This window comes from Protopterus annectens, chromosome 4.part0, assembly GCF_019279795.1.
Source record: "Protopterus annectens isolate FY-2018-M chromosome 4.part0, PAN1.0, whole genome shotgun sequence".
In the NCBI taxonomy this organism is placed as follows: Eukaryota; Metazoa; Chordata; order Ceratodontiformes; family Protopteridae; genus Protopterus; species Protopterus annectens.
In genome coordinates, this window is record NC_056733.1 from 587,397,832 (window position 1) to 587,425,026 (window position 27,195).

A 27,195-nucleotide genomic window follows, 5' to 3' on the forward strand; every position below is an offset into this window, starting at 1 on the left:
AATCACTGATTCTACCCCAATGTCCTTTTCTTACTAGGAGAAAGCCTGCCAGAGTTGCAAGTTGACCATTATTGTATGTGATCTTATAACTCTCTCTCTTGCTGAACCATGTGTTGGCCACCATCAAGCCATTAGCCAGAAAGAAGCCTAAAGTGGCCTCTCCTTTATTCCTGTTGTCCTTCCCATGTAGACGCAGGCAGTCCTTATTTCCTACTCTGTTTGTCCTGATATGTGCATTCAGATCACCTATTATCAACATCAATTTATGATGGCCTGCTTTATCTAGCAGGTCCTGCAACTGCTGCCGGAATGCACTCTTTTCCTCACTATCACAACCCTGTTATGGGGCATACGCTGAGATTATGAATAGTGCCCTATACTTAGACTACGGCAATCAGACTCCAGTATATCACTAATTCTGATGATATCCCTCACTGTCTTCTGAAGCCTCTCCCTCACCATAATTCCCACACCATTTCTAGTCTGTCCTCCTCCTGAGTAGTAGACTCTGGATTCCAAGCCAAATGGCTTGGTTGTGTCTTGGATACACAGGATACCCAGCTTCCCCCTTATCATCATCTCATCCACTTCCAAGCTCCATCCTGTCAGTAAACCTACACAGAGTGCAGCAATTCTTAGTCCATGTTTGTCAAGTTTGTTTTTTAAGTCCATCTTTTGCTCAACAGAGCTATACCAGGTAACACAAGCTAGGCAACTTATTGACCCAGGACTTCTGGCCTTTATGGCAGGCACACAATGGCCAATAGGGACAGCCCCCCCCTACTGTTAACATGGGTCCCTGGCATATGTGGGAGTAGGACGGTTCTTCTACCCACTTATCACTGGTAAATACCAATGCCTAGTTTTGGTGACATCAGTCAACACAATCGAATCACGTAGAGACAATTTCTACACCATCGGGTAGCTAGCCCTGACATGGCATGCAATCTGTGAGCCATGTTCTCCTGTCTTGAGAATACTGTGCACCGTAGTTGATGCCCAAAGTGGTTGGTCTACACAACTCTTCTCCATATAGGCACCATCTAGAATCTGTGTTGCTGCCCACAACTCCATTATTGGGTGAGCTTGAGGCGGAAACATTCAGCATTGGCCAGAGATCAGACTGAACCTTGTACCTTACACATGGGAGGCAAAGATATTAACCATTATACCGACTGGTCTCTTTTTCATTGACTTACATTAAATTTTAGCACATACATGTCTTCCCAACAGGGTTTCCTGAAAGCTAATTCTTCTTCCCTGACTACTATATTAATTAGGAGTCTGCAGTACTCAGCAGCATATATATATCTCTAGTGAAAGCACTGCTTGCATGCCAAGGTAGGTGGTGCTGATGTCCCTATCTAGAAAGAGTAACAGAATGGATGTTTATCAGCTACAGGTGTGCAGCAGTAGTTGAACTGCAAGGATGAAAGGAAAATAGTGCTTTCTCTAAAACAAACAAACAAAATGGCAGGCAAGTAACCTTTAACATTTAGATCTGCACAGCCACCAATCAGTGAAATAGACGGTTAAGGGGAAGACATTTTACTATAAGTTCTGATCTGCAGTCCTGATGAGTCACAACTTGTTTCACTACACTAAGTAACTGACTTAGAAATGAGTACGACTTTTGAAGCTATAAATAATGCAACCAAAGTCCATCTTAAATCATTTCTTGCTACAGGTCACTATTTCTATTTTGGATACATGTGGACAATACAAGCACGTAACACAATGTGAGAAACTACCAGACCAAGCACTGGATGCCTCAGAGATCTCTCAGCTCTGTCTCTGCCCTGACAGGTCTACTGTAATTTGTGACAGTGCAGTGTTAGACTCATACGGTTACATGGAGTATACAAAGGTGAAAGATGGAATGTACAATCTGCAACACTTACTTCTAATGAGAGAACATCAAACAGATTTGTGACCCGTGACTGTTGATCCTTCTCATCTTCTAGTGAAGAAGTAAGCACATGAAACAGTTCGTGAGCATCCTAAAAGCAACAAGACAGAAATATCACTTATGCTGTGTAACCAGCATAATGCCACTAGTCTATGTTAGGACAACTAAAGTATGCACATCATTGCTGTCCTTGATGAACTAGTTGGGAATGTAAACAGAGATTTTTTTTAACCACAGCAAGGCTAACTGACTCAATTTGCAAGTTGGTAAATAAAAACGAAAGTTATGTACTTACTCTAACAATGGATCCTTTTCATTCTAATCCATCCAATAATAATAATGGGACTGGAGCTGCCCCTTTTTTTTTTTTTTTTTTTTTTTTAATATTGCAACCAACCATTTATTAAACATTGTTATTACAATACTATTCTTTCATTGCATCTAACGTTGAATGGGAATTCTTTATAGCATTGAAACCTATTCAGCAAACAAGTATGTAAACCACATCAAACTGGACATGTCTTTTCAATTAATTATTCTCTACATCCAGTCCAGGCAATTATCCAAGTAGCATCCTGTAAAGCTTTTCTGGTAGTCTGTACTTGTGACTGAGTGCTGTAACTCACCCCTTGGTGCAACCAGCCATTGCAGTCTGCAGTGTCATTAAACATAACATCCATCCTATCTTTTCAAAGATGCCTATGAAAGCTAAAAGGGAGATAGTAAGGGTGACTGAGTCCACTCAGTGACCATACACAAGACTGACCCTCAGCCTATCCCCTCCTTGCTTTCCTGACCAATATGCAGATTTTTTGAGTCAAAACTTCTAAAACAAATAAAATAAACATCATTCACCCCTTCTTTATTTTTTAACTACACTCTAACCAAAAATATTAAGTTAATCACAACAATTCTTATACTGTTTTTTTAATTACCAAATTACTTAAAGATTGTACCATCACTGAAATGTCCAGGTTAAATACATCATTGCCCACAGTGGAAAGGTGGGCTCTGTCTCCATCGAGCCCCCCAAACATCTCCAACGCCCAAGTGAGAACTGCTCTCTCCAAAGCAAAAAACACAGCATCCATGGGACCTGATGGTGTCCCCGGCTGTGTGCTCCACGAACTCAACGAGGAATTAAACCCACAGCTAGGACAGCTGTTTAATCATAGTCTTACCTCTGGATACGTGCCAGGAGTGGCGCACTGCAACTGTGGTCCCACTTCACAAAGGCAGTGCCTCCACCGACCCTGGAAATTACCGGCCCATTAGCTTGACAAGCCTTATCTGCAAAGCCATGGAGAGGATCATAATGGACCTCATAAATAAAGACATAGGAATTTGCAGACTTTGGATCCATCCCAGTTTGGCTTTGTCAAAGGCAGATCATGCCTTCTAAACTTGGTTGACTTTTTGAAACAGTCACCAAAGCCATTGATGAGGAAAGGCAGTCCATACAGCCTACCTCGATCTGGCGAAGGCCTTTGATACAATACCCCACTGGGTATCATTGAAAAACTCATCAGCTTAAATGTTAACCCATACATCACAAGATGGGTTGCAAACTGGCTGAGTGACAGAACCCACAGGGTCAGAGTTGTTGGCGCCATGTCAGACTCAAAGCCTGTCACAAGTGGTGTACCACAGGGCTCAGTCCTGGGCCCACTCTTGTTTGGCATCTACTTTTCAGTACAAGCAAACACAGGAGGGTTATGGCTGACAAAGTTTGCAGATGACTGCAAACTGGGCGCCATAGTAGAAAACACATCTGACACAGATATCCTTCAGAAGGGTCTCACAGAAAGCGGATAACTGGTGCCAGAGCCATGGCCTAAAGTTAAATGCCAAAAATGCATAGTCATACCCTTCGGGAAAAACAAGGTTACCCCTAGCTACCAAATAGGTGGCAATCCACTGAGTACAGAAGAAGTTATCAGGGACCTGGGGACCCAGGTTGATAGTAGTCTGTCATTCGACACCCATGTAGCTAAAGTAGTTAGGAAGACCTTCTACATTGCCCACCTTATCATGAAGGGATTCTCATCTAGATCAAGGGAGGTCATAGTCTCCCTATACTCATCACTCATCAGACCAATGATTGAGTACAATGCCCCATTCGAATGTATCTGACCCGACACTTGCAGCAGCTGGAGAGGCCACAAAAGTTCCTCACCAAAAGGATAAAGGGTCTCAAACATCTGTCCTATGCTGCCCGACTGAAAGAACTCCAGCTCTATTCAGTCGCTACCGCTGCTCAGAGGTGACCTTTGCCTAACATACAAGGCCATGTCAAACCCAGATTTGATGAATATGCTTCACCTCAAAAATCTAGATCCGTCAGAGCCACAAGGGCGGAGACTTAAACCTCGACACGGCTATTAATAGGGCGTGCTGGAGGGATAGATTCATCACCCAAAGACTCCCTATGCTGTGGAATAAAATCCCGGTATATGTGAGGCAGAGCACCTCGCTGGCCTTGTTCAAGAGAAATCTTGACCAATGGATGGGAGATCGCAGATATACCCCAGGGATTACCTCAGTGTCACTGCTCAACAGAGGCACAGCAAAATAATGGGTATAGTTCCCCATACTAAAGGGGTGGCGTAAGCCACAAAACTATGGGCTAGGCTTGTAAATGCCCTCGGGCAGATAGCCTAGTATGAACCTATGAACCTATGAACCTATGATCCAGAGGAGGTCCATGTCACACAAGTCCCAGTACTCTAAGATTACTATAGCCTTCAAAAAGGCTGCCCTGGGACTGGAGCTGCCCCTTACATCTGTTCCAGCCCTTTGTCAGTGCTCTCTCCCTTGACGTCCCACACTTTGCCTTCCCATAATGCTCTACATCCTACCTAGCCTCAAAATGAGTTTCCCCATTGCCATATCACTAGAACTTAAGCATGACACTTTTGAAGAAAAAGGGCTGAACCTTAAAATAAAAGGATGGAGGATTGAGGGGAAGATGTTGCATCAGACAGACTAGGATGAAAATGATCCATCGTTATGGTAAGTACATGACTTTCGCATCCTATTTCATCAATCCATCTAATTCTTTGGAAGGGATAGAATCCCAAGCTATCTTCTTCCTTGGGTGGCATTATGACAAGATACCCTTCAAGGCAGACGTTACAAGCTTTGGAGCTACATCCAATTTACAATGTTTGTCAAAGGTAAAAAAAAAACAATATTTGCTACATACCTGTTTAAACTGTGCAACTGTTTTTTAGGCTTAGTGAATTCAATCCCTACCTCTGTTCTGATCTTGTATCCCTACCCACCCACGCAACTTTTGTTATGGTCTTAAAGCTTGGTGGCTTTTGATTTGCTTGCCTCTACTATAAATTTGATATTGGGCACTCCTCCCAGTCCCATTGCATCAGCTCATTCTACTGACTACAGTGAGATCAGTTGTGACGGCCCACCCCTTTAGCTTCTTAATCTTGAATTATCTTATGCCTCCTCACTTTCTACTTAAAAAAAAAAATATTGTGCTTCTTCCTACTTCATTTTGCAGCTTGTGCTTTGGTGTTGAACTGCATTTGGGTTTGCTTCATTTGTTACTGCTTGTCAGTAGCTTGCCACATTTGTTACTGCTTGCCGGTAGCCTTATTAAATTGATGACAGTATTCTACTGAATTGCTGCTCTATTTGAGATTGTTGTGATTGTGAGCTAATTTATCACATTTGCACCATTTTAAAGCAATTTACTGATTAACTGCATTTCATTACTGTTTAATTGTATTTCATTGCTATTTACTGCAAATCATTACTGTTTAACTCCATTTTAATGCATTTCATCATTGTTTAACTGTATTTTTCATACTGTGATTTCTGTTTTTGTCTGTAAGTGGTTAGTCTGCGCTTTTTTGTGAGTTTTACTGTGTTCTTAACCCTTAAATTGAGCATCATAGTCTGGATATAGGTTTGCTGTATCCAGAGCGTTTTTTTTTTTTTTTGCCTTCTGTGTTTCTGGCAGCCATCTTGTGTTTGCCTTCTGTGCTTCTGGCAGACATCTTGTGTTCGTAGGAGCCTACATCTAGGGTTGCCACCGTTCATCGTGGCTAAAACCAGAGTAAAGCAACATCCCTCTTGTCATCAGTAACCCTGCCCATCCTACCCCTCCCCGTCCACATTCTGCCCATTTTGTGATGTCACGATGACATCACTCGACAAGGAACGGCCTCTTTTTCCGTTCCTGCTGTCTCCTTTCGGCTGATTTACTATGCTTTTCTGTAAAAAAAAAAAAAAAAAAAAAAAAAAAAAAAAAAAGCACAGTAAATCAGCCGATTTACAAACTCTGATAGTCTGTTTCCTTTTTGAAACAGAATACCGGAGTTTGTACATTGTTTTCCGGACTACCGGAGAATCAGTTTGATTTCCGGATAGTCCGGAAAAAAATCGGAGGGGTGGCAACCCTACCTATATCCTCTACTAGTGAGAGTAGCAGGGCTGCCTGGACCTTGTCTGGCACAAGCTGATTGGTAAAGAAAACAGGGACTAGCAGGATTGGCTAGATTTCTGTGTTACTAGAATCTTCTATTTTTTGTGGTACTTAAACCTCACGTTTGAGCTGGTCTGGGCTTGTTTGCACATCACGCACCACAGCTGCACTGTTTTTAACCCTTAGTGAGGTATTCCAGCTACAAATTTCCCTTGGCAGCACTTGTGTGATCACCCAGTAGTACTACTTTTAGACCGTCCACCCTTTACCCTCTTAGCTCTCTCTGGCCTCTCTCCCTCTGATTTTGACAAATATGGATGAACAACTTCCTACACTTTCTCCTGCCAGTCTGGTTGATATGGGCATCCTGAGACAGTGTAGCAACTGTCTCATGTACACAGACAACCCTCTACTACTACCACCACCTAGGAACATAATTTGAGAGAGATGCAATTACATTAAGAACCTAGAGTCTATGCTCTCTCCCTCACAAGTCAGTATATCTGGCATTAAAAAGGTTATCACAAATACCACACCTCAAACACCACCCACAACTACACAACACACACACACTCATATGCGGAGGTCCTCAACAAAAACATACCCAAACAAAAGTGACCTCAGAGGCAAAAACGCACACAAATGCCACTGCCCACAACACCATACACAGTCCACACACTTATGTCTCACAACCACTACAGCCTAAACATAAACCCAACATATTAATCATAGGAGACTCCATTGTGAGACACACAGATGTACCTCTCACCAGGCTTGATAAGAAGAATGTCACGGTTAGTTGTATGTCAGGTGCCAGAACCCAGCATATCAAACATGCACTCAAGTCTCTCAACAACAGGTACTGTTATGACTCAGTCGTAATCCATGTTGGTGTGAATGGGTCTATATTAGACGCACGAAAAGGCTTCTGAGTGAATACGGAAACAGTGACACATATTCATCGAATTGCATTTAAGCGATTCGATGAATATGTCATAGGGCAAGGAGATAGTTGGTCAACTTCACAGAGTTGCCCTTTCCTTCCCTATAGTGCGATCTCGGAGTTGGTATACTTAGTTAGAGGGGGTGTGGGGGGCAGAGCCTGTTTATGGTGTTAAATTATTTTTTTTACCGAATGACCGCATACGTTTTTTCCTAGGGAAAAATTCAATTACGTGGCCGTTAGCTATTTTCAGGTTTCATGCATTATGTGTCGACTTTTCTGTAGTCGCACATATGCACTTTCGGTGTTATAATATAGACCCGGTGTGAATTACTTGAGACATACTTCCCTGGACTATATGAAGAGAGACATGATCGAGCTTGCTGAATGTGTCCCAGGCAGGTATGTTCCTAGCCTTAAGCAGCATTCTACTGTCACCCAGAATGATGCCTCAATACAAACAGAAAATGATTGACTTTAACAATTGGCTTAGTTTCTGGTGTCATTCAAAGGGGATCCAGTACCTGACAGCCTGGGAAGACATGACTGACAAACCACTATGCTGTGCCAGAGATGGCCTGCATCTGTCTCCCGTGGGCTTCAGGCTTCTGGCAAAGGCTCTTGCCTCCCCTATAGTGCCTTTTTTAGGCAATGCCATGAGGTCAAAACTACCAACATGAAAATGTTATCAAAATGCAAATTAAAGGTCATGCTGCTAAACGCTAGGAGTCTAAACATGAAACTGCACTAATTGCAAGCATTCTTAAACCTGGAAGATACTGACATTTGTGCAGTCACCGAAAACTGGTTCAAAGCTGTGGAGAGCACCCCAGTCATACCAGGTTACTCATCGTATCACAGTTTCAGATCCCAAACTGTGGGCAGCAAAGCAAAAGGAGGTGGAGCTGCAATATATATAAAAGACATACACACCTCCAGGCTGGTCAAACAGTCTGACACACAGGAGACACTCCAGCTGCAGTTAACCATTGACAAGATCCCTATTCAAATCATAGCTAGTTACAGGCCCCCAACTTTGACTCAGGATGCCCACTCCATCTATCTGGATCTTTTCGAATCTATCAAGATTCAACCCTTTACCCTGATCCTGTGCAACATTAACCATCCAACCATAGATTGGAAGTACTCAAGCCAAAATACAAATGCACAGAGATTCCTTGATTTCATCAATGCAAATGCCTTAGACAAGAGGTGAAAATATATTGGACTTGGTATTAACCAACATGAGTAACCACTGTAGCATCCTTACAGTGTCATCCTCCCTGGTAAAAACAGACCACAAAGCCATCACTTTCGAAGTCACCATTCCATCCACTCCCCACCCACCCCCCAGCTGGGGTCAAACAAAAAAAAAAACCTTCTCCAAAGCTGATTACAACCTCCTGAGGGAAGGTATAAACATCTTCACAACCCCTCCCTCTCCATTGGAACTGGCACATATGTCCAAACCTACACCAAAGTACTATACAAGCATTTATACAGCTACATGGAATCAGGAATACCCAAAAGGACAAAATAATCCTCCTCAAGGAAGAGTAAACCTGTTTGGTGGGCATCCGCAATAAATAAACTCTATAATAAAAAGGAAAAAATTGCTGTCCAGGGCCAAGAAGGAGCAGGTGCCTAAATGGAAGCAATCTCTCCTTAGCCTGAACAAGCAAATAGCACTAGTGAAATCCTCAAAAGCAAACTTCAAGTCCAAACTGACCACATCTACTAAAGACCATCATAAGGTGTTCTTCACATGTCTGCAATCTCAAAGGAAGCACTTAGATTTAATCAGAACTGGTGGTCAAGGACACCACATAAACAAATGCCATAGATATAGCCAACCTGCTGGCAGACAGGTTCACTGAAAACTTCACCCCTTTGTCCCCCCCATCAGTAAATCAGGACATCCCCAGAACCTACCCCCTCCCCTTATCTCTAGGGGGCAAGTCATCACTGCCCTCTCAAATGCAAAAAAATACAGCCTCCATGGGACCTGATAACGTCCCAGGCTGCATCCAACATGAACTCAGGCAGGAACTTGCAGCACCATTAGGCACCCTATTCAACCAAAGCCTGAGTATCAACTTTGTCACAACCGAGTGAAGGACAGCCACTGTCATCCCTTTGCACAAAGGTGGAGTATCCACTGATCCAGGAAATTATAGACCCATCAGCCTAACTAACCTTGGAGCGGATTAATATGGACCTCATTAACAAGGACACTGGCAACCTCCAAACACTTGATCCCACACAGTTTGGTTTCATCAATGGGAAGTCATGCCTGTTAAAGCTGGTTAACTTCTTTGAGACAGTCACAAAAGCCATGGACGAGGGGAAGATGGTGCACACAGCCTACCTTGACCTGGCCAAAGCTTTTGATACTATTCCCCACTCAGGTATAATAGATAAACTCTTTCAACTAGACATCAATCCATATGTTACCAGATGGGTAAGCAAACTGGTTCACTGATAGAACCCACCTAGTCAAAATAGGGGAAGCCACCTCAAGCAGTAAACCTGTAACTAGCGGTGTAGCCCAGGGATCGGTCTTCGGGCCTCTGCTGTTTGGGATATACTTTTCTGAGATGCAGGCCAAAACCAGTGGGCTATGGCTGACCAAGTCTGCAGATGACTGTAAGATGGGCGTTGTAATCAATTCCCCTAGTGACGTGGACATCCTCCAAGAGGGTCTCACTCAAACAAATGACTGGTGCCAGAAACATGGCCTCAAACTGAATGCCAAAAAATGCATCATCATCCCCTTTGGGGAGAGTGACATCCTCACAAATTATCACATTAATAACAAGGTCCTAAGCACGCAATCAGTTGTGAGGGTCTTGGGCACCCAGGTTGATAGCAAACTGACTTTTGACCACCATACTGCCTCCATTGTATGGAAAGCTTTTTACATGGCCCACCTCATTAGTAAGGGTATCTCATCCAGTGACAAGGAGGTCATAACATCCCTGTATTCTTCCCTTATAAAACCCATTATTGAGTACAATGCCCCTTTCAGCATGTAATTCACAAAGCACATGCAGGAGCTGGAGAGACCACATAGGTTCCTCACCAGGAGAATCTAGGGCCTCAAACATCTACCCTACACAGATTCTGTCCCTCTACTCGGTCTCATACAGACTCCTCAGAGGTGACCTCTGTCTGACATACAAAGCAATTTCAGACCCTGCCTTGATGGGACTGCTGCATATCCACAAGTCAAGCTCCACTAGAGTAACCCGCACACATGATCTCAACCTGGTCTGTGACATCAACAGGACTTGTTAGTGAGACAGATTTGTGTCCCAGAGACTCTCCCTTCTGTGGAATAGACTCCCTCTCCACATCAAGCAGGATACCTTTTAAACCCTTTTTAAGCGCAACCTGGATAACTGGACGAAGAATAGAAAATACACCCCTGGGATTCCACCTGTGCCCCTGCTGGACAGGGGCATCGGGTGCTGACTTGTCGGAACATGGGCTAAATTCTTGGCTAGGCTTGTAAGGGCCTCAGGGCCCACAGACTAGTAACTTCCGTTGATCCTAAGGTAGGCCAATTAGTTGCTGCACATATACCCTCTAATGTAGAACAACTGAAAAAAATCAGCAGATGCAGGCATACATCTGGTAGAGTGAGCTTTTGGTCAAGGTAGGAGAGACTCTTTCTTTTTGTGTAAAAAAATGATATACAGTCAGACAGCCTATTAGACAGGGTTTGTTTGGAAACTTTATTCTGATGTACTTGGTTCTATGTAAACAGAATCAGAGTCGACTAGGAACATCTTGCTTGAAGCAAGCATTCTTGATGCCTGTGACAAGGGAAAAATACTGGTTGATGAGTTGATTCAGATCTGACTCTGCAGTCCCCTTAGGGATAAAAGATGGACCGCTCTTGGAGAAACGATCTTAGGGGAAGATTAGGTAGGGTTCCACAGATGATGTGCATGAAGTAGTGATATTCTCCCAGTGGAAGTTGTAGCAACTAAGAAAAAAAAGAGACTTTCAGGATAGACATTTTAAATCTACTGAAGGGGCTGGCTCAAAAGGAGGTTTCATCAGTCCCTCCAAAATGAAACTTTGATCCCACGGAGTCCTTTATGGGAGGGTGTAACCACAAATAGCCCTTTGAAGAAGGCCTTGCAAAGTTTGTTAGAAACCCGGAGAATGATTCTGAAAACTGTAACGGTAGTTAGGAATAGATACTAGCTGTACTATTACTGTGGAAAATCTGGATCCTTGTTCATACAGGGTTACTAAGAAGTGTAAAACTTCTGAAATGGAAGGCACAGAAGAGGTCTAGATTTGAAGAGGAAGTACAAAGGGAAAATCTCTTCAACTTGCTTTTGTACACTTCTTGAGGAGACTGGATATTGTCTGCTTCCTAGAGGCAAACTATTGTTTGCGACATGGAAGGGTTCTTGGCCATCATAGCATTTGGAGATACCATGTGGTAAGCTCGAGATTGGAAAGATCTGGGTGAGGCTTACCAAATGAGTGAGAAAGTAGAGCTGGTTGGGGCTCTATCAGGTGAGGCCTCAGCAAGGGGAAATCAGATTTTTCTGGGTCACAGGGGACAATGAGAATCACAGTAGATTTACACTGTAATGCTTTTACAAGAAACCAGAGAATGAGAGGTAGGGAAATCAACATTTTATAGTTATGTCAAGAATCTAAATGGCAATGCTCAGATCTGCTCTGAGCTACAACAGAATAGCATTAAATATACTGATCCCAAGGATATTACCAATGTCCTGGCAGATCAATTCAGTGACAACTTCACCCCCCCCTCTCACCCCCTAAACGGCCCATCTCAATACCGGAAGATTGCCAAATTCCGGTAATAATAGCCACACAGTTAAAAAACGCATTCTCCAAAGCTAAGAATACAACATCCATGGGACCAGATGACATCCCGGGCTGAACTGGCATCTCGCCTAAGTGTCATGTTTAATCATAGCCTCACCTCAGGCTTCATGCCCACTGAGTGGCGCACAGCAGCAGTTATCCCATTCCACAAGGTGAGATCCACCTTGGACCCCGGGAACTACTGACCCATCAGTCTGACGAGCCTGATCTGCAAGTCCATGGAACGTATTATCATGGAACTTATAAACAAAGACATTGGCAACCTTCAAACCCTGGACCCCACCCAGTTTGGGTTCGTGAAGGGTCGATCTTGTCTCCTGAACCTGACTGACTTCTTCGAATCAGTCTCCAGAGCCGTGGACAAGGGTAAGACAGTCCCACACAGCCTATCTGGACCTCGCCAAGGCCTTTGACACCATCCACCACTCTGGAATCATAGACTGACTTACTAAGATGGGTACTAATCCCTACATCACTCAATGGGTTGCCAACTGGCTTACTGACAGGACCCACACTGTAAAAGTTGCCGACTCCAAATCCAGCTCCAGACAAGTGACAAGTGGAGTACCTCAGTGTTCAGTCCTGGGACCGTTCTTGTTTGGCATCTACTTCTCTGACGTACAGGCCAACACTAAGGGACTCTGGCTAACAAAGTGAGTAGATGACTGCAAACTGGGAGCCATTATTGAATCCCCAAATGATGTGGATATTCTACAAAAGGGCCTTACAGAAACAAATGCTTGGTGCCAGAGCCATGGGCTCATGCTCAATGCCAAGTAATGTACAGTTATCCTCTTTGGGAAAAAACATGTACCCGTGAATTACCACATAGGTGGCAGTAAACTAACACTGAAAGTGTGACAAGAGACTTAGGAACACAGGTGGAAAGTGGTCTCACATTCAATAACCACATCGCCACAACAGTCAGGAAATCCTTCTACGTGGCACACCTCATCACTAAGGGATTTTCATCCAGAAAAAAGGAGGTCATTGTCCCACTGTACTCATCCCTCATTAGACCCATTATAGAATACAACACCCCATTTGGTATGTACCTCTCAAGACATCTGCAACAACTGGAAAGGCCGCAGAAATACCTCACTAAAAGAATCACAGGCCTAAAACAGATGCCCTACACTGACCGCCTTAAAAAACTCCAGCTATACTCTGTCACATATCGTCTACTCAGAGGCGATCTCTGCTTAACATACAAGGCCATGTGAAACCCAGAGCTGTTGGACATGCTACACTTAAAGAAATCCCAATCCCTCAAAGTCACATGCTCCAGGGATCTAAACCTTGTCATCACACTACACAAAACTTGCTGGAGGGATAGGTTCCTGACCCAGAGACTCCCCATACTCTGGAATAGACTGCCCATACATGTCGAGCAGAGCGCCTCTTTGGCCCTCTTCAAAAGGAACCTTGACGATTGGATGGGAGAAAAGAAATTCACCCTGGGGATCATGTCAGTCGCCCTGCTAGACAGGGGTCCAGGGAAGTAAATAGTGTGGGAAGAAATAGCCAGGGAATTGTTATGGCTAAGCTTGTATAGGCCCTAGGGCCAATAACCTAGTACCAATCTATGAACCTATAAGAAGACCTGGGGGGCCACTGACAGACTTCAGTGTCTCCTGGTGACTGCCCTTCTGGAGAAATAAGATGAAGTTAGTTGCTGCATTTTGTACTAGCTGGAGAGGCAAAAAGCTCACATCATGGGGTGCCTCAGTGGCTGAATATCTGCTGAGCCACTGATGGGTGGAAGGACCACTAGTAAGCCATCAAAATAGACCAGCTTAGCTTGTTCACTAGACAGTTGGATTTCAGAGAATGTGCACTGCCAATAGAAAGCAATGCATATCCAGTGCCCCATGCCATACTCATACTGCCTATCAGGAAAGGGGACAGGACTTGATTCCTCTCTGCTTTTTGATGTACCAAACCAATGATATGTTGTCTGTCTGTTTGTTGTTAAGATTACACCTTGGGGAAGGAGGTCCAGGAATTCCTGTGAAACTAGGAGGAACACTTATCTCCAGAACACCAATATGAAAGTTGGCCACTGTGTGTATCCATACCCTTTGGATCATCTAGAGAGGAGGCATCCATGGTAACTACTGGAGGAGGCAAGACAAACAGGCATGATTTTTCAACTCTGACTGATACACCTAAAGATAGGCAGAACTGTAAAAAGTAGTCTCTGGCTAACAGTAAGGACTCAAACCTCATTGCAATGAGAAGGCAAACATTCAGACAGGGAAACACATACTCTTCTGAGCTGCATGTGGGCTGCGACTACTGCCATACAACTGGTGAACACCCACGGAGCTGAGGTGAGACTGAAGGGCTGGGCTCTGAATTGATAGTGACTGTCTCCTAGCTTGGAGTGGAGATACCTCCTGAATTCTTTCATAATTTTTTGAGGAGATACGCATCCTGGACCTATACAAAGCACATCCAGTCCTCCTTTCTTAGACATGGTGAGATAGCTTGCACCATAAAAATTCTGAATGGGGTCTTTCTGACAAAGTGGTTTAGGCCACTAAGGTCCTTGTTCTTTGTGGGTACTAAAAAGAATTTGGAATAACTTCCTGAATTTCTCTTGTCTGGTGGGACCTCTTGGGTGGTTCTTTTTTGAAGAAGGAGAGCAATTTTATTCTTTGTCTTCTTTGTATAAGCAGGGTATAATGTCTGGAAGTGGCATCTTCTTGGGGGGGCTAGAATGACTAATAAATAGTATAGCTTCTGGATATTGTCTTGCTCACACATTTGTTCTGAGTGAATGCCCACAAAAAAGTACTAAAAAAGTAAAACTACGAATGCACCAGCATTTAACAGTCCTTGTAGGACGATGTTAAAGAAATCTACAGACAACAAATCTAAAGACAGTTGTGCCTTGACTTTTACTGTTGACATTCACAGCATCATTAATGTTATTAGACAGAATTAGGCCAAAATTACTGAAAGCTCATATTTCATATGTTCATAGGTAGGTACTAGGCTATTGGCCCTAGGGCTTATATAAGCCTAGCCAAAGGTACCCTGGCTTTCGCCACCCAAGAAAATTATTTTCCTGTGCCACTGTCGAGCAGAGCCACAGAAGTGATCCCCGGGGCAAATTTCCTATCTCTCATCCAATCATCAAGATTTTTCTTGAACAGCGCTAATGAGGAGCTTTGTTTGATATAGATAGGTAGTTTGTTCCAGAGTATGGGAAGTCTCTGGGACAGGAATCTATCCCTCCAGCATGTTCTGTTTATTGTGGTGACAAGGTTTAGGTCCCTAGACCGTGTAGCTCATAGGGACTGGGATTTCTTTAAGTGGAGCATGTCTAAAAGCTCTGGGTTTGACATAGCTTTGTGTGTTAGGCAGAGATCGCCTCTGAGTAGGCGATATGCAACGGAGTAAAGTTGCAGTTTTTTGAGACTGTCTGCATAGGGCATCTGTTTGAGGCCGGTAATCCTCTTTGTGAGGTATTTCTGTGGCCTTTCCAGTTGTTGTAGATGTCTTGTGAGGTACATACCAAAAGGGGCATTGTACTCTATAATGGGTCTAATGAGTGACGAGTAGAGGGGAACAATGACCTCTTTTTTCCTGGATGAGAAACCTTTTGTGATGAGGTGTGCCACGTAGAAGGATTTCCTGACTACTGTGGCAGTGTGATTATCAAAGGAGAGACTACTGTCCACCTGTGTCCCATGGTCTCTTATCACACTTTCAGTGTTAAGTAGACTATCGCCTATGTGGTAATTCATGGGTACTGAGTTTTTACCAAAAGGGATGACGATGCACTTTTTGGCACTGAGGTTGAGGCCATGGCTTTGACACCAGGCATCTGTCTCAGCGAGGCCCTTTTGTAGGATGTCCACATCTTTTGGAGTTTTGATTATGGCTCCAAGTTTGCAGTCATCTGTGTACTTCATTAGCCAAAGATCTTCTGTGTTGGCCTGTACTTCAGAGAAGTAGATACCAAACAGGAGAGGACCCAGAACTGAACCATGTGGTACTCCACTTGTCACTGGTCTAAAGTTGCATTTGGAGTCTGCTACTTTCACAGTGTGGGTTCTGACAGTGAGCCAGTTGGCAACCCATCTAGTGACATAGGGATTTATCAATACTTAAAACAAACTGGCAAAAACAACTAATAAAAATAAAAAAACAGGAACGGGAGCAAGTGTGCAGTTCATAAACGAAGAAAGTTTAATAACAAGTTTTAAGCGCTTTTCGTCAGCCCAGCAGCTGACTTCCTCAGAAACAATTAAGACCAATAAAAAGTTCCTTACGTATGGAACAAGTTCAATTGACAGTCACCAATTGCATCAATCATATTAAAGGAACAGTAACCAGTTATGACCTAAAAGCAGTAAAAAAGTGAAAAACTAGTAAAAAACATAGCTACCTATGTTAATAAACCAAGCAAACTAACGCTAAATATAAATATGAATATATATGTATTTTCATATATATAAATTGAGACACCTTGACATTTAAACAATAGAGATTAATGTGAATGCACCTGGTAAAAGTGCGTTGTTAAAACAACAGCATGTTTACATTAAGTCACCTCTTAAGACTGTTTAATTTTAAAACGCTACTAATCGAGCAAGAGTCATTCAGCCCCGGGAAGCTGTATACATTCAACTTGTAAAGTTGAATTAGCCTGGCAGGTGAGGTTGAATGCATACAGCTTCCCGGGGTTGAATGACTCTTGCTCGATTAGTAGCGTTTTAAAATTAAACAGTCTTAAGAGGTGACAATGTAAACATGCTGTTGTTTTAACAACACACTTTTACCAGGTGCATTCACATTAATCTCTATTGTTTAAATGTCAAGGTGTCTCAATTATATATATGAAAATACATATATATATATTCATATTTATATTTAGCGTTAGTTTGCTTGGTTTATTAACATAGGTAGCTATGTTTTTTACTAGTTTTTCACTTTTTTTACTACTTTTAGGTCATAACTAGTTACTGTTCCTTTAATATGATTGATGCAATTGGTGACTGTCAACTGAACTTGTTCCATACATAAGGAACTTTTTATTGGTCTTAATTGTTTCTGAGGAAGTCAGCTGTTGGGCTGACGAAAAGCGCTTAAAACGTATTAAACACAGGGATTTATACCTAGTTTAGCGAGTTTATCTATAATTCCAGAGTGGGGGATGGTGTTGAAAGCCTTGGCGAGATCTAGATAGGCTGTGTGAACCACCTTACCCTCATCTACGGCTTTGGTGACTGCTTCAAAGAAGTCTATCAGGTTTAGGAGACATGATCTGCCTTTTACAAACCCTAGCTGGGTGGGGTCCTGAGTTTGGAGATTACCAATGTCATCTGGAGCGTTTCTCCCCGGGCCTCCGCTGAAAACAGGCTCTGTAGAACCTAGTCGGACATTCCCGGTCAACAAATGTTAAATAAAATAAATAAAATAAATAAATAAAAATTGTTTATAAGTTCCATGATGATACATTCCATAGCCTTGCAGACCAGGCTCATTAGGCTAATAGGGCGGTAGTTTACAGGGTCTGTGGTGGCTCCCCGTTTGTGGAGTGGGCTGTCACTGTGTGCCATTCAGTGGGTGCATAGCCTGAGGTGAGGCTACAATTGAACATGGTACTTAGGTGGGCTGCCAGTTCGTTCTGTAGTTCATGTAGAACACAGCCTGGGATGTCATCAGGTCCCATGGATGCTGTGTTCTTGGCTTTGGATAGTGTGTTTTTTTACCCGTGCAGCCATGATTACAGGAAGTTTGCATTCTTCTGGTATAGAGATGGGCCCTTTACGGGATGACAGGGGGGTAAAGTTAGCACTGAACCTATCTGCCAGGATGTTGGCAATATCAGTTGGTTCTGTATATTTAGTGCCATTGTGCTGTAACTCAGAGCAGATCTGAGTGTTGCCATTGAGATTCTTGACATAGCTAAAGAATGTTTTGTGGTTGTCTTTAAAGTCAGTGGCAATTTTGTTTTCATAACTAGCTTTGGAGGATTTTATGAGGGATCTCAGCTTCTTACTGAGGCTGACCAGGGAGTTTCTCCAATCATGGGATTTTACTCTTTTTTGCAACAGTTTCTTTCTTCTGTTGTAGAGTTTGTTTATGGCAGGGGACCACCAGATTGGCTTCTTTTTTTTTTGGAGGACAGCATCTTGGTTCTGTTAGGGATTGCACGATCCATGCACTCGTGTAAGTGCTTATAAAGTGCATTTGTGTAGGATTCAGCAGTCATACCTCCATTGTCCATCAGCATGGGTGTCGTGAAGTTTGCCACTTCTGTCTTAAGAAGCGTGAAGTTGGCTTTGGAGAAATTTTTTACTGTGGTTTCCCTAATGGGGGGGTAGGGGAGGGATGTGGATGTCTAGGGTGATTAGCTTATGGTCGGATCTGACCAACGAGGAATTGACCTCTGGTGTGGAGCACCGGTTGCCCATGTTGGTAATAACCAGGTCTAGGATATTGCTGCCCCTGGTGGGGGTGTGGATAAGTTAATCCATGTGATTGGAATTTATGAATTTCAGAAAACGTTGAGCACAAGAGTTGGTACATGAGTCATTTTCCCAGTTAATGGTAGGGTAGTTGAAATCGCCCATTATTAGGGTGTTAGGTTGTACCCTAATATTTTCCAGTGTATTAAGAAAAGAGGAGTGGGAATCCTGGGGCATGGTGGGGGATCTGTAGCAAGCTACAATTTGGATTGCGGTCTTGCCCAGAGTTAGTTGCACTTGGATAATCCCGGATGCATTATGGGAAGCAACTAGCCTGGAGGTGTGGATATCCTTAATGAATATGGACACGCCTCCGCCTTTAGTGTTTCGGTCCAGGTTACGTGGCTGAAAGGTGTGGTATGAATTATAGCCTGGTAATGCAGGGGTACTCTCTGGAGCCTTGAACCAGGTCTCTGTCACTGCACAGATGTCGATGTTCTCCATTTTAAGGAGTGAGTGCATTTTGAGGTTTAGACTTCTAGCATTGAGAAGCAATACCCTCAGATTCTTCTTGCCTGTACCTTTTAAGGCGGTGAATTTGTCATTTGAACCTTGCCTAAAAAAGGCACCATATGGGGTGGCTAGAGCATTAGCCAGTATCCGGAATCCCAGGGGCGACAGGTGCAGGCCATCTCTGGCAAAGCATCGTGGTTTGTCGATCATGTCATCCCAGGCAGACAGATACTGGATCCCCTTAGAATGACACCAGAAGCTTAGCCAATTGTTGAAGTCAATTATTTTGTCCTTGTACTGTGGTATCATTCTGGGTGATGGCAGGATGCTACTCAGGGCTAGGGTCATACCTGCCTGGGCTACAAGATCGGACAGCTCCTCCATGTCCCTTTTCATGTAGTCCAAGGAGGTACATCTCAGGTCATTCACACCAACATGGACAATGACAGAGTCATATTTGTACTTGTTGTGGAGTGACCTGAGTGCATGCGTTATGTGGCAGATCCTGGCACCCGACAGGCAGCTGACAGTAACTTTCTCCTTGTTTAGCCTGGTGAGTGGAACATCAGTGTGCCTGACTATAGAGTAACCTATGACTAGAGTATTGGGTATGTTGTTATGCCTTATGGGCTGTGGTTGAGTGGCACACTGAGTTTGTGGGCTGTGTGTCATTTGGGTTGTGTTGGGGGGGTGGAGGTTGCTTGTGTTTCTGCTTTGAAAGTCCCTGTTGCTTGGGCAGTTTTTTACTGACAGCCTCCATGAATGTAGGTGTGTGTTTTGTGTTTCTATGTGTGTGTTTTGGTGGTGTAGGTTTTGAGGGACTATGTGCTGAGTGTGGTGTGGTGCAAGTGTTTACCTTCTCCTCTTGACTGACTAGTCCAATCTTGGGTGAAGAGAGCTTTGCTTTCAGTTTGGCTATATAAGTGCATCTCTCACAGGTTGTAGTGTTGGGTGGTAGGAGGAGAGGGTTGCCTGTGTACATGAGGCAATTACTGCATTGTTCTAAGATGCCCAGATTCATCAGGTAGACAGGAGAAAACACCGGGAGCTGACCCTTAGACATGCCTGGATAGGTGCTTATTTGTTAAGTACTATAAACTGTTTTCCTCTAGACAGTGAGGAAAATTGAGTGCTGTAGTAATTTGTAGCTTATTTGGTGCTTACAATAAGTTCTGAACAAGTGCTGAGCTCAAAGAAACAGACTTGAGTGCTGAAACAAAAAACTGGCTAGTTCCAAGAAACAAAATTAAGCTAGAAGGCTTCCCTCCAACACAGAAAGGCCCGGGGGCCTAGAAACCTACAAATAGTCCTGGACACAGCAAATCTATATCCAGACTAGGCTACCCACAGGAAAGGCAGGAAACAAGCTTAGAATTTTTTTTTTCTTTTTTTTTTAGTGGAAAGAGAGAAAGGATTAGCAGAAACTAAGCTGATTGGCCTTCTCAAATGTTCTCCCTGTATTGGGTAGAATGAGGTAATGACACTGGACTGGGAGGAGGGTCCCAGATCAAATTTACAGCAGGGGCAGGCAACTGCAAAGCCACCAACTATAAGAACACCATACCAATAGGGAGTGTGGGAAACGAACTGCAGAAATGTTTCTCACAGCAGAAAAGCAGTAGTGAGCCTTTAAATGAAAGTTTTAAACAGCTAAAGGAGCCTCTAGAAAAAGCGTTTAACTGCAACAAGTTATCAGAAACAAACAACCCAACAGATGCTTAATAAAAGTGGACAATTTCCAGTTAATACCTCACACACAGTGAAACTAGCTAGAAAAATATACAATACACAAAGTGCTATAAATAACTCGGAAAAATAAGCAACAAAACAGGATACTTAATGTTATATATTATAGATCCGAGTTTGCTCAGTGTCCTTCCTTCGATTAGCTCAGTGTGAAAAAATTTAATGGGCATCCTTGGAGAAGCCCCTTATTTTGCATATAGGAAAGCTAGAAACATCACGAGTTGGGTTGAAGGTAGGCTCAGACCACAGGATATATGCACCAATAAGTGTGGAGCCAACTGTGTCTTTTGTCAGCACATACAAGAGAGAGACATGTTTTTCTGCCCTTACTTAAAAGAAGTGATTACAATTACTAGAGAAGGTGACTATAACTCAGTGCAGGTGGCTTACATGGCAATCTGCAATATCTGTGAAGCATTTTATATATGGAAACCGCTCAACAAACTTAAAAGAAGGATTTCTGGCCATCTTGTCGAAATTAGAGCTAAGTGCAAGAATAACTCACTGGCTCGGCATCTACAGCTTCACAAAAGACACTGGCTTTAAATTTCAAATTATTGACCATGTGGAAATTTTGGAACTGGAAGGAGGCATCCCTAATCTTTTAGGAAAACTCATTAACTACTGTGGCAGCTGAAACTGAACTCTTTTTAGAAAACCAGGGCTGAATTATTACTGTGCAAATAACTGACATTGGCAGTGTTTTCTGATATATATATATATATATATATAGTTAGCATTTATTTATATTTTAGTATGGTTTATCTATTAAACATTCTCACATTTTAACTGTTTTTTTAACATTCTTTGCTAAATTATTAGAAAGATTTACTGTTGCTTTACAGGTTAAATAATTGCATTCTTAACTTTGGGTTTCTTTGTTAGCTTCATACAATTCAGGAGATAGTTTGTTAAGTGTCTTATAGCGACGTTACCTTATTTTTTGACTGGTATTAAGTGGTTTGATAGTTCTAATTTCTATTTTGTTAAACCTTGGTTATAACACTTACAATGTATATAACATATTAGATACACAATCCACATTATTTTTCCATCATCCCTTCTGATTTTACAAGTTTAATTTCCAAATAGGACATTATCTCACTTCCAAAGAGGGCAATTAGTTGCATCAATTCTCTTTAGAACGATTCATGTGGGCCTCTTAACGCTAGGTGTATTCTTACAGGATTAACTTCATGACAGTTTTTTTAATTAATTAAAATTAAAATTAATTAATTAATTAAACATAACTTTGTTCTGCACATACTTGTAAGTATAAAAAGCACATAGGTCAGCTGGTTTAAGTCCATATGGTGTACTTCTGGTGGCTCCACATATAAGGAGTACATTTGCTTTCAAACGGGGCACTTCTCTTGAGTGCACTCTTACACATTCAAACTAAGTGTTTTCCTAGTTGGAGGCCACATTTAACAGATCCTCGTGGCATTAGTGGATTTTTTGGTTAGCCTACATGAAGTGTTAATACGCTGGTCTTATATTATAATTTGAAGCTTTTTAGTTTCAGTTTAAGTAGCACAGTTTCTAACTAAACTATGGTGCTGAGGGGGAAGGGGACTTGGCTAAAGGAATGATTGTAATGCTTTTATTGCTCTTAACAGAACCACCCTCTGTAACCACTACCTTGCTCCAAAAAGCCTGATTACATATAAATAAAGAATGTTTTTGATGCTTTTCATTATATTCAACTAGGATTGCTAGTTTGCATGTTTCAATAATGGACATTCCATTTTTAACTCAACTGTGGATTACCTACCATTTTTAACTCAGCTATGGACTACCTATTATTTTCTATTTTATTATTTTGTAGCACGTATTTTACAATTTAACTTTTATTAATGAACTAGGTTCTTAACATAATTCAGGAAGTGAACATCACACCCTCCACACTTGGTTTGTTTTTAATCCAGTATAAGTTGCATACTGGGTTTACTGAGACTTTGAGGGATACCACATTTTTTCTTTTTGTAAGTGGAGGAAAAGAAACCCCCCCCCCGACTTCTTTCAGAGGTGGACAGTTGGGCCAGTTTTCAGGGCTGCTGATACTGCCTATCCAAGAAGGGACAGTAAAAACCCTAATTCTGTAGACCTCCTCGACTTCATAGTTGACATCTGTTAAGGAACTGTTCCCATATGAGGAAGAATTGAAGACATGATTTTGGGGTTTCCTAAGCCACAGGGATTTGGAGCCTTTCTGATAACTACTGAAGGATGTTGCTAAGGCCTGTCAATTCTATCTTCTATGATCTTCTATGACAGACAACACCGTGCCTTCTTCTTCACACCTTGACAACATTTCTTTCACTGCAGGACCAAACAAGGAAGTGCCATCAAAAGGAGTTTTGGTGAAGGACACTTTATAATTGCCCATGAAATCCATAAGCAGAGCCAGGCATGGCGGCACATTGCAAGACTGGTACTTGCCACTTTAACCCCTCCATCAGCACCATTATGGAGCAGCTGCATGGAAAGTTCCTTGATATTCAACACTGTTCCTAAGGTAGTTTGCAATTGTTTATGAGAATCCAATTGAGGTAGCTTCTTCAAAGTATCTAAAGCCTGATAAGCTAGGTCCCTTTGGAAGTGAGTCATATGTTAAACAGTTAAACTCCCTCAGAGCAAAAGTAACTGAAGTGTAAGCTCACTTCTTCATTTTGTCTATCATCCTAGATTGTCTATGAGAAGGACAGACACCAGAAGACTCTTTTGAGAGTTTCTTCTTGGTGGCTGCTATGATGATCACATAGTCCACTTGAGGACCCTTTAAAGAAAACTGTCTATCTAAAGAAGGGCACAAATTTTTGTCATGCTTTTGGGGTATGGCTTCTGTAGTGTCACTTTCCTGCCATTCCCTCCTAGCGAACAGGTCCATAAAGACTGTCAAGCAGGATGGGCCAAAAGACAGAGGAAGCAAATCCATATGTCTCAAAGATCACTTCCTCATCCTGAGAGGACATTTAGGTGGGTCAGGACCTCCTCTGTCTCATTTGTTCAAGGATTTCACCAAAAAAGGGTCTTCAGAGGAGATTGTGTGGAACCCTTTTGATTTTCCAAGTCCATATCTGAAGGGGAGACTCCACTGGCGATTTCACGTGCCTCCTTTTACATGTCCTCTTTCTGGGGATCAAAAACAGTGAAATTTGTAAAGCACTGATCTGGCATCCTAACCTACAGCCTCAAAAGTCTGCTGGACAAAGTAAATGATTAGGAATGATAACAGCATGTCAGATTCAGACCATAGCTAACTTAGCAAAAATAAAGTCCTCTTTCCAGAGGAAAAAAACAGTCCAGTTAAGAGTTTTGACTGACCATTATTCAATGATGGATGAGAGTTCTTGACTGATTCAAAATTGACAACTGAGCATCTTAAATAGTATCATTACAGGGGGAGGTCTCCCTAGATAGAGAAGGTTTGGTTGGTACAAAAATTAAGTCACTATGTACAGCCATTTGAAAGGGGCTGTACCTGGTGTCTCCTTGTTACCCTGAAGTTACCAAGTCTTATATCATTTTATATTTTAAGTGTTAGATAATTTTCATAAACAGTACATGAAAGAGGTAATAAACCACCACATTAACACAACTTAAAAGAGCAAAAACTTTTTTTAATAAAACACGACAAATAAGGACATATTTCAATCAGAAAGTAAAAGTTCAGAAATGGTTTTGCCCATAGGTTTCCCCAAGTCTATCTCAAAAGTACATTTTAGTCCTACGTCCATAATGTAGGTTCACTATAAGCTCATATATGTGCAGCTATGCCCACTTGCACAGGGCTCATAATTTTAGAATTTGCTGTTCCCTCTTTCATGGGGCTCATGCGGCTGAAAGTATGCAATGAAACAAAAAATCCCATGCTGCTAAAAGTATGTGTTGATGCACAGAATCCCAACCCAGAAGTCATCTAAAATGCAGCAGGCAAGATGCACAAATGCAAACAGAAAGGAAGCTTGCAAAAAATCTCAAGTGTGCTTAGTGGCCATTTCCACCTCTTATAAAAAGATCTAAAGGGGATAGTAACTGATCTGAGTCCCCTGAAGTGCCTGTTAATACCATGGCATTTTCTTTGAGGGCATCCAATCTACTCTGTCCCTGGGAACCATGAAATGATGGCTTAGAAACAGGTAAGCATCTGAAGGTTGAGGTGATGCTGAAGGAAGCCCTGTACACATCTCGATGGAGAAGTTATTATCCTCTCCCATGACTTTGAACACAAGTCCAGAATCTGTCAGCAGCTGGGACTCTAACAGAGCCGTGCCATCTCCTCCCAAAGAAGTGCTTGCTGGGGCAAAAGGTCAAATCCATGTAGAAACCAGACTGGTCCGAGACAAACACCGAGGCCAAGCCTGAAGGACAAAGACTTTGACACCAAGAAAGACCCCACACAAGTTGAAGATGAAGACCTAGCATTGAGCTGATGGTGCCAAAGACTCAATCTGTCCTGAAACCCTCGGGACTCCGTGCATCACATGAAAAGAAATCAGAACCAAAGTAAAAGGCATTAGAGTCAATGTCACAGGATCCAGGAGGCATGTCTGCTTCAAAACCACAGGAACCGGGTAAGGAGTTAGTAATAGTTAAAGGTGTGGGATCAGTGCAATTTCCCTAGATGTTTATGAGGATGGGATGAAGCCCAACACTATCTAGGTCACAAGAAAGTCCCCATTCTTGGCCTCCTAACTGCTTCTCTAGTAATTCTGAATGACTTAAAGGATCATATAAAACCTGCTGAAGGAGTTTTTGAAGGAATGAATTTGGATAGTTCTCTTTCGGATGAGTCGAGTGCCTTCGCTGAACAGGAAGAAGGCACCTTGTCTCTAACAATGGTCTCTAAAGGAGAAAACTGTGGTGGTTGAGGTGGAAGGGGGAGAGGAGTCCTTTTCCTGGGACCAAGGAACTTTCTGATCTGAAGAAGAGCAAGAATCCTGTGCTTTCCCTTTTTCTAAAATCTTTATCTTTGTCCCTGTCCTTTTCTCAGTCTTTTACTTTCACTTTTTTGTGCATCAGCAAGCAAAAGGCGGTTTATTATTAATGTCTTACAGCAATCTGCAAGGACTCTGGATCTAAACTCTTGACAAATCTCACAGTCAATACTGAAGTAATCAGGACCCGAATAAATAATGCAAGAAACATACAGGTCCTGAGGTAGGATTTTGTGTCTGCAATTAACACTTTTAAAAATGCTGATTCATAGTTGCATTATTAAAGTTGACTTAAAATAATAAAAAGAAAGCACTCAGCCATGCAGAACTTAGATCATTCTGTTCCCAATGGCAGCAAATGAGATCTTAGTCTCGGTAGGTTGCAAAGCATTATGGAAGGGCATAATTCACAAGCTCCTCCCAGAAGGCTGGACTGGATCCTAAAGGCAGCTCCAGTCCCACCAGTTACATCTGATGGATAGATGAAATAATATCTGCCAGTTTCCTCAAGCAATTGGATATTATGTACAATATATTCCAAGATATTAAGATAGTCCTTTCCCAACAAAGCCTATTCTGACTCCCAAGAAAAAAAAAATAGTATCATCATCTGGCCCTGGCTTCACCACAATGGATTAAAAAATAGTATTGATAAATGGCTAATTAAAAGCACATACAAAATACTGAATGACAATTATCAAAGGAGGTTAGAGAGAAGACAGATTGGATAAGCAATTCACAAGGAAATGATGGAAGGACATATGTACAGCTCCCTAGTATTCAACAAAGTCTAAAAAGTTTAAGATTTTTGCTTGGAAGTATTGGCATAGATATTTTTATACCCCAAGCAGACTTCAAAAATATTTTCCTCAGATAGTTGGCAAACATTAGAGGTGCAATGAGGAAGAAAGAGGCAACTGGGAACACAGTTTTGTGTGTATAATGAGTTGTCAAACATTAAAAATTCCCTACAGAATACTCTGTCAGAAATATTGGGGGAGCAAATGGTTGTAACTAAGAAAATTATTTTTTTTTCTATGAGCTGGGATATAGGATCTGAATTGCCTTGACAGAGTAATGCATTGTTAAGTTTAATTCTGGTGGCTGCCAAAAAAAGCAATTGATAGAAAATGGAAATCGAATTCTAAACCAATTGTATTTGAAATACTGAATATTGTAACAGAGATAAAAGAACTGGAAATGGGATCTTTTGAAAAGGATAAAAGTAAATTGCACAGAAAAATGGAAAATGTGGGAACAATATATGCAACATAATGTTTTGAAAGACATGAGGTTTAAAGGAAGGCATGAACTGATCAATTTATGTAACAATGGATTGATGGTAATTATATAAAATAATAAATGTGATGTTTAATGTTTGCAACTAGGAATATGTG

The 27,195-nt window shown here is 42.1% G+C and overlaps 1 protein-coding gene across 2 annotated transcripts in view; it reads right to left on the minus strand.

The window, feature by feature from the left end:
• The window catches only part of USP30 (ubiquitin specific peptidase 30), an 811,144-nt gene that overhangs the window by 586,163 nt on the left and 197,786 nt on the right, over positions 1-27,195 (minus strand). For both annotated transcript variants that reach the window (XM_044068521.1, XM_044068522.1), the window contains exon 5: positions 1,902-2,000. In XM_044068521.1, coding sequence (XP_043924456.1) covers positions 1,902-2,000 — 99 coding nt within the window. The remainder of the gene's footprint in view (positions 1-1,901; positions 2,001-27,195) is intronic.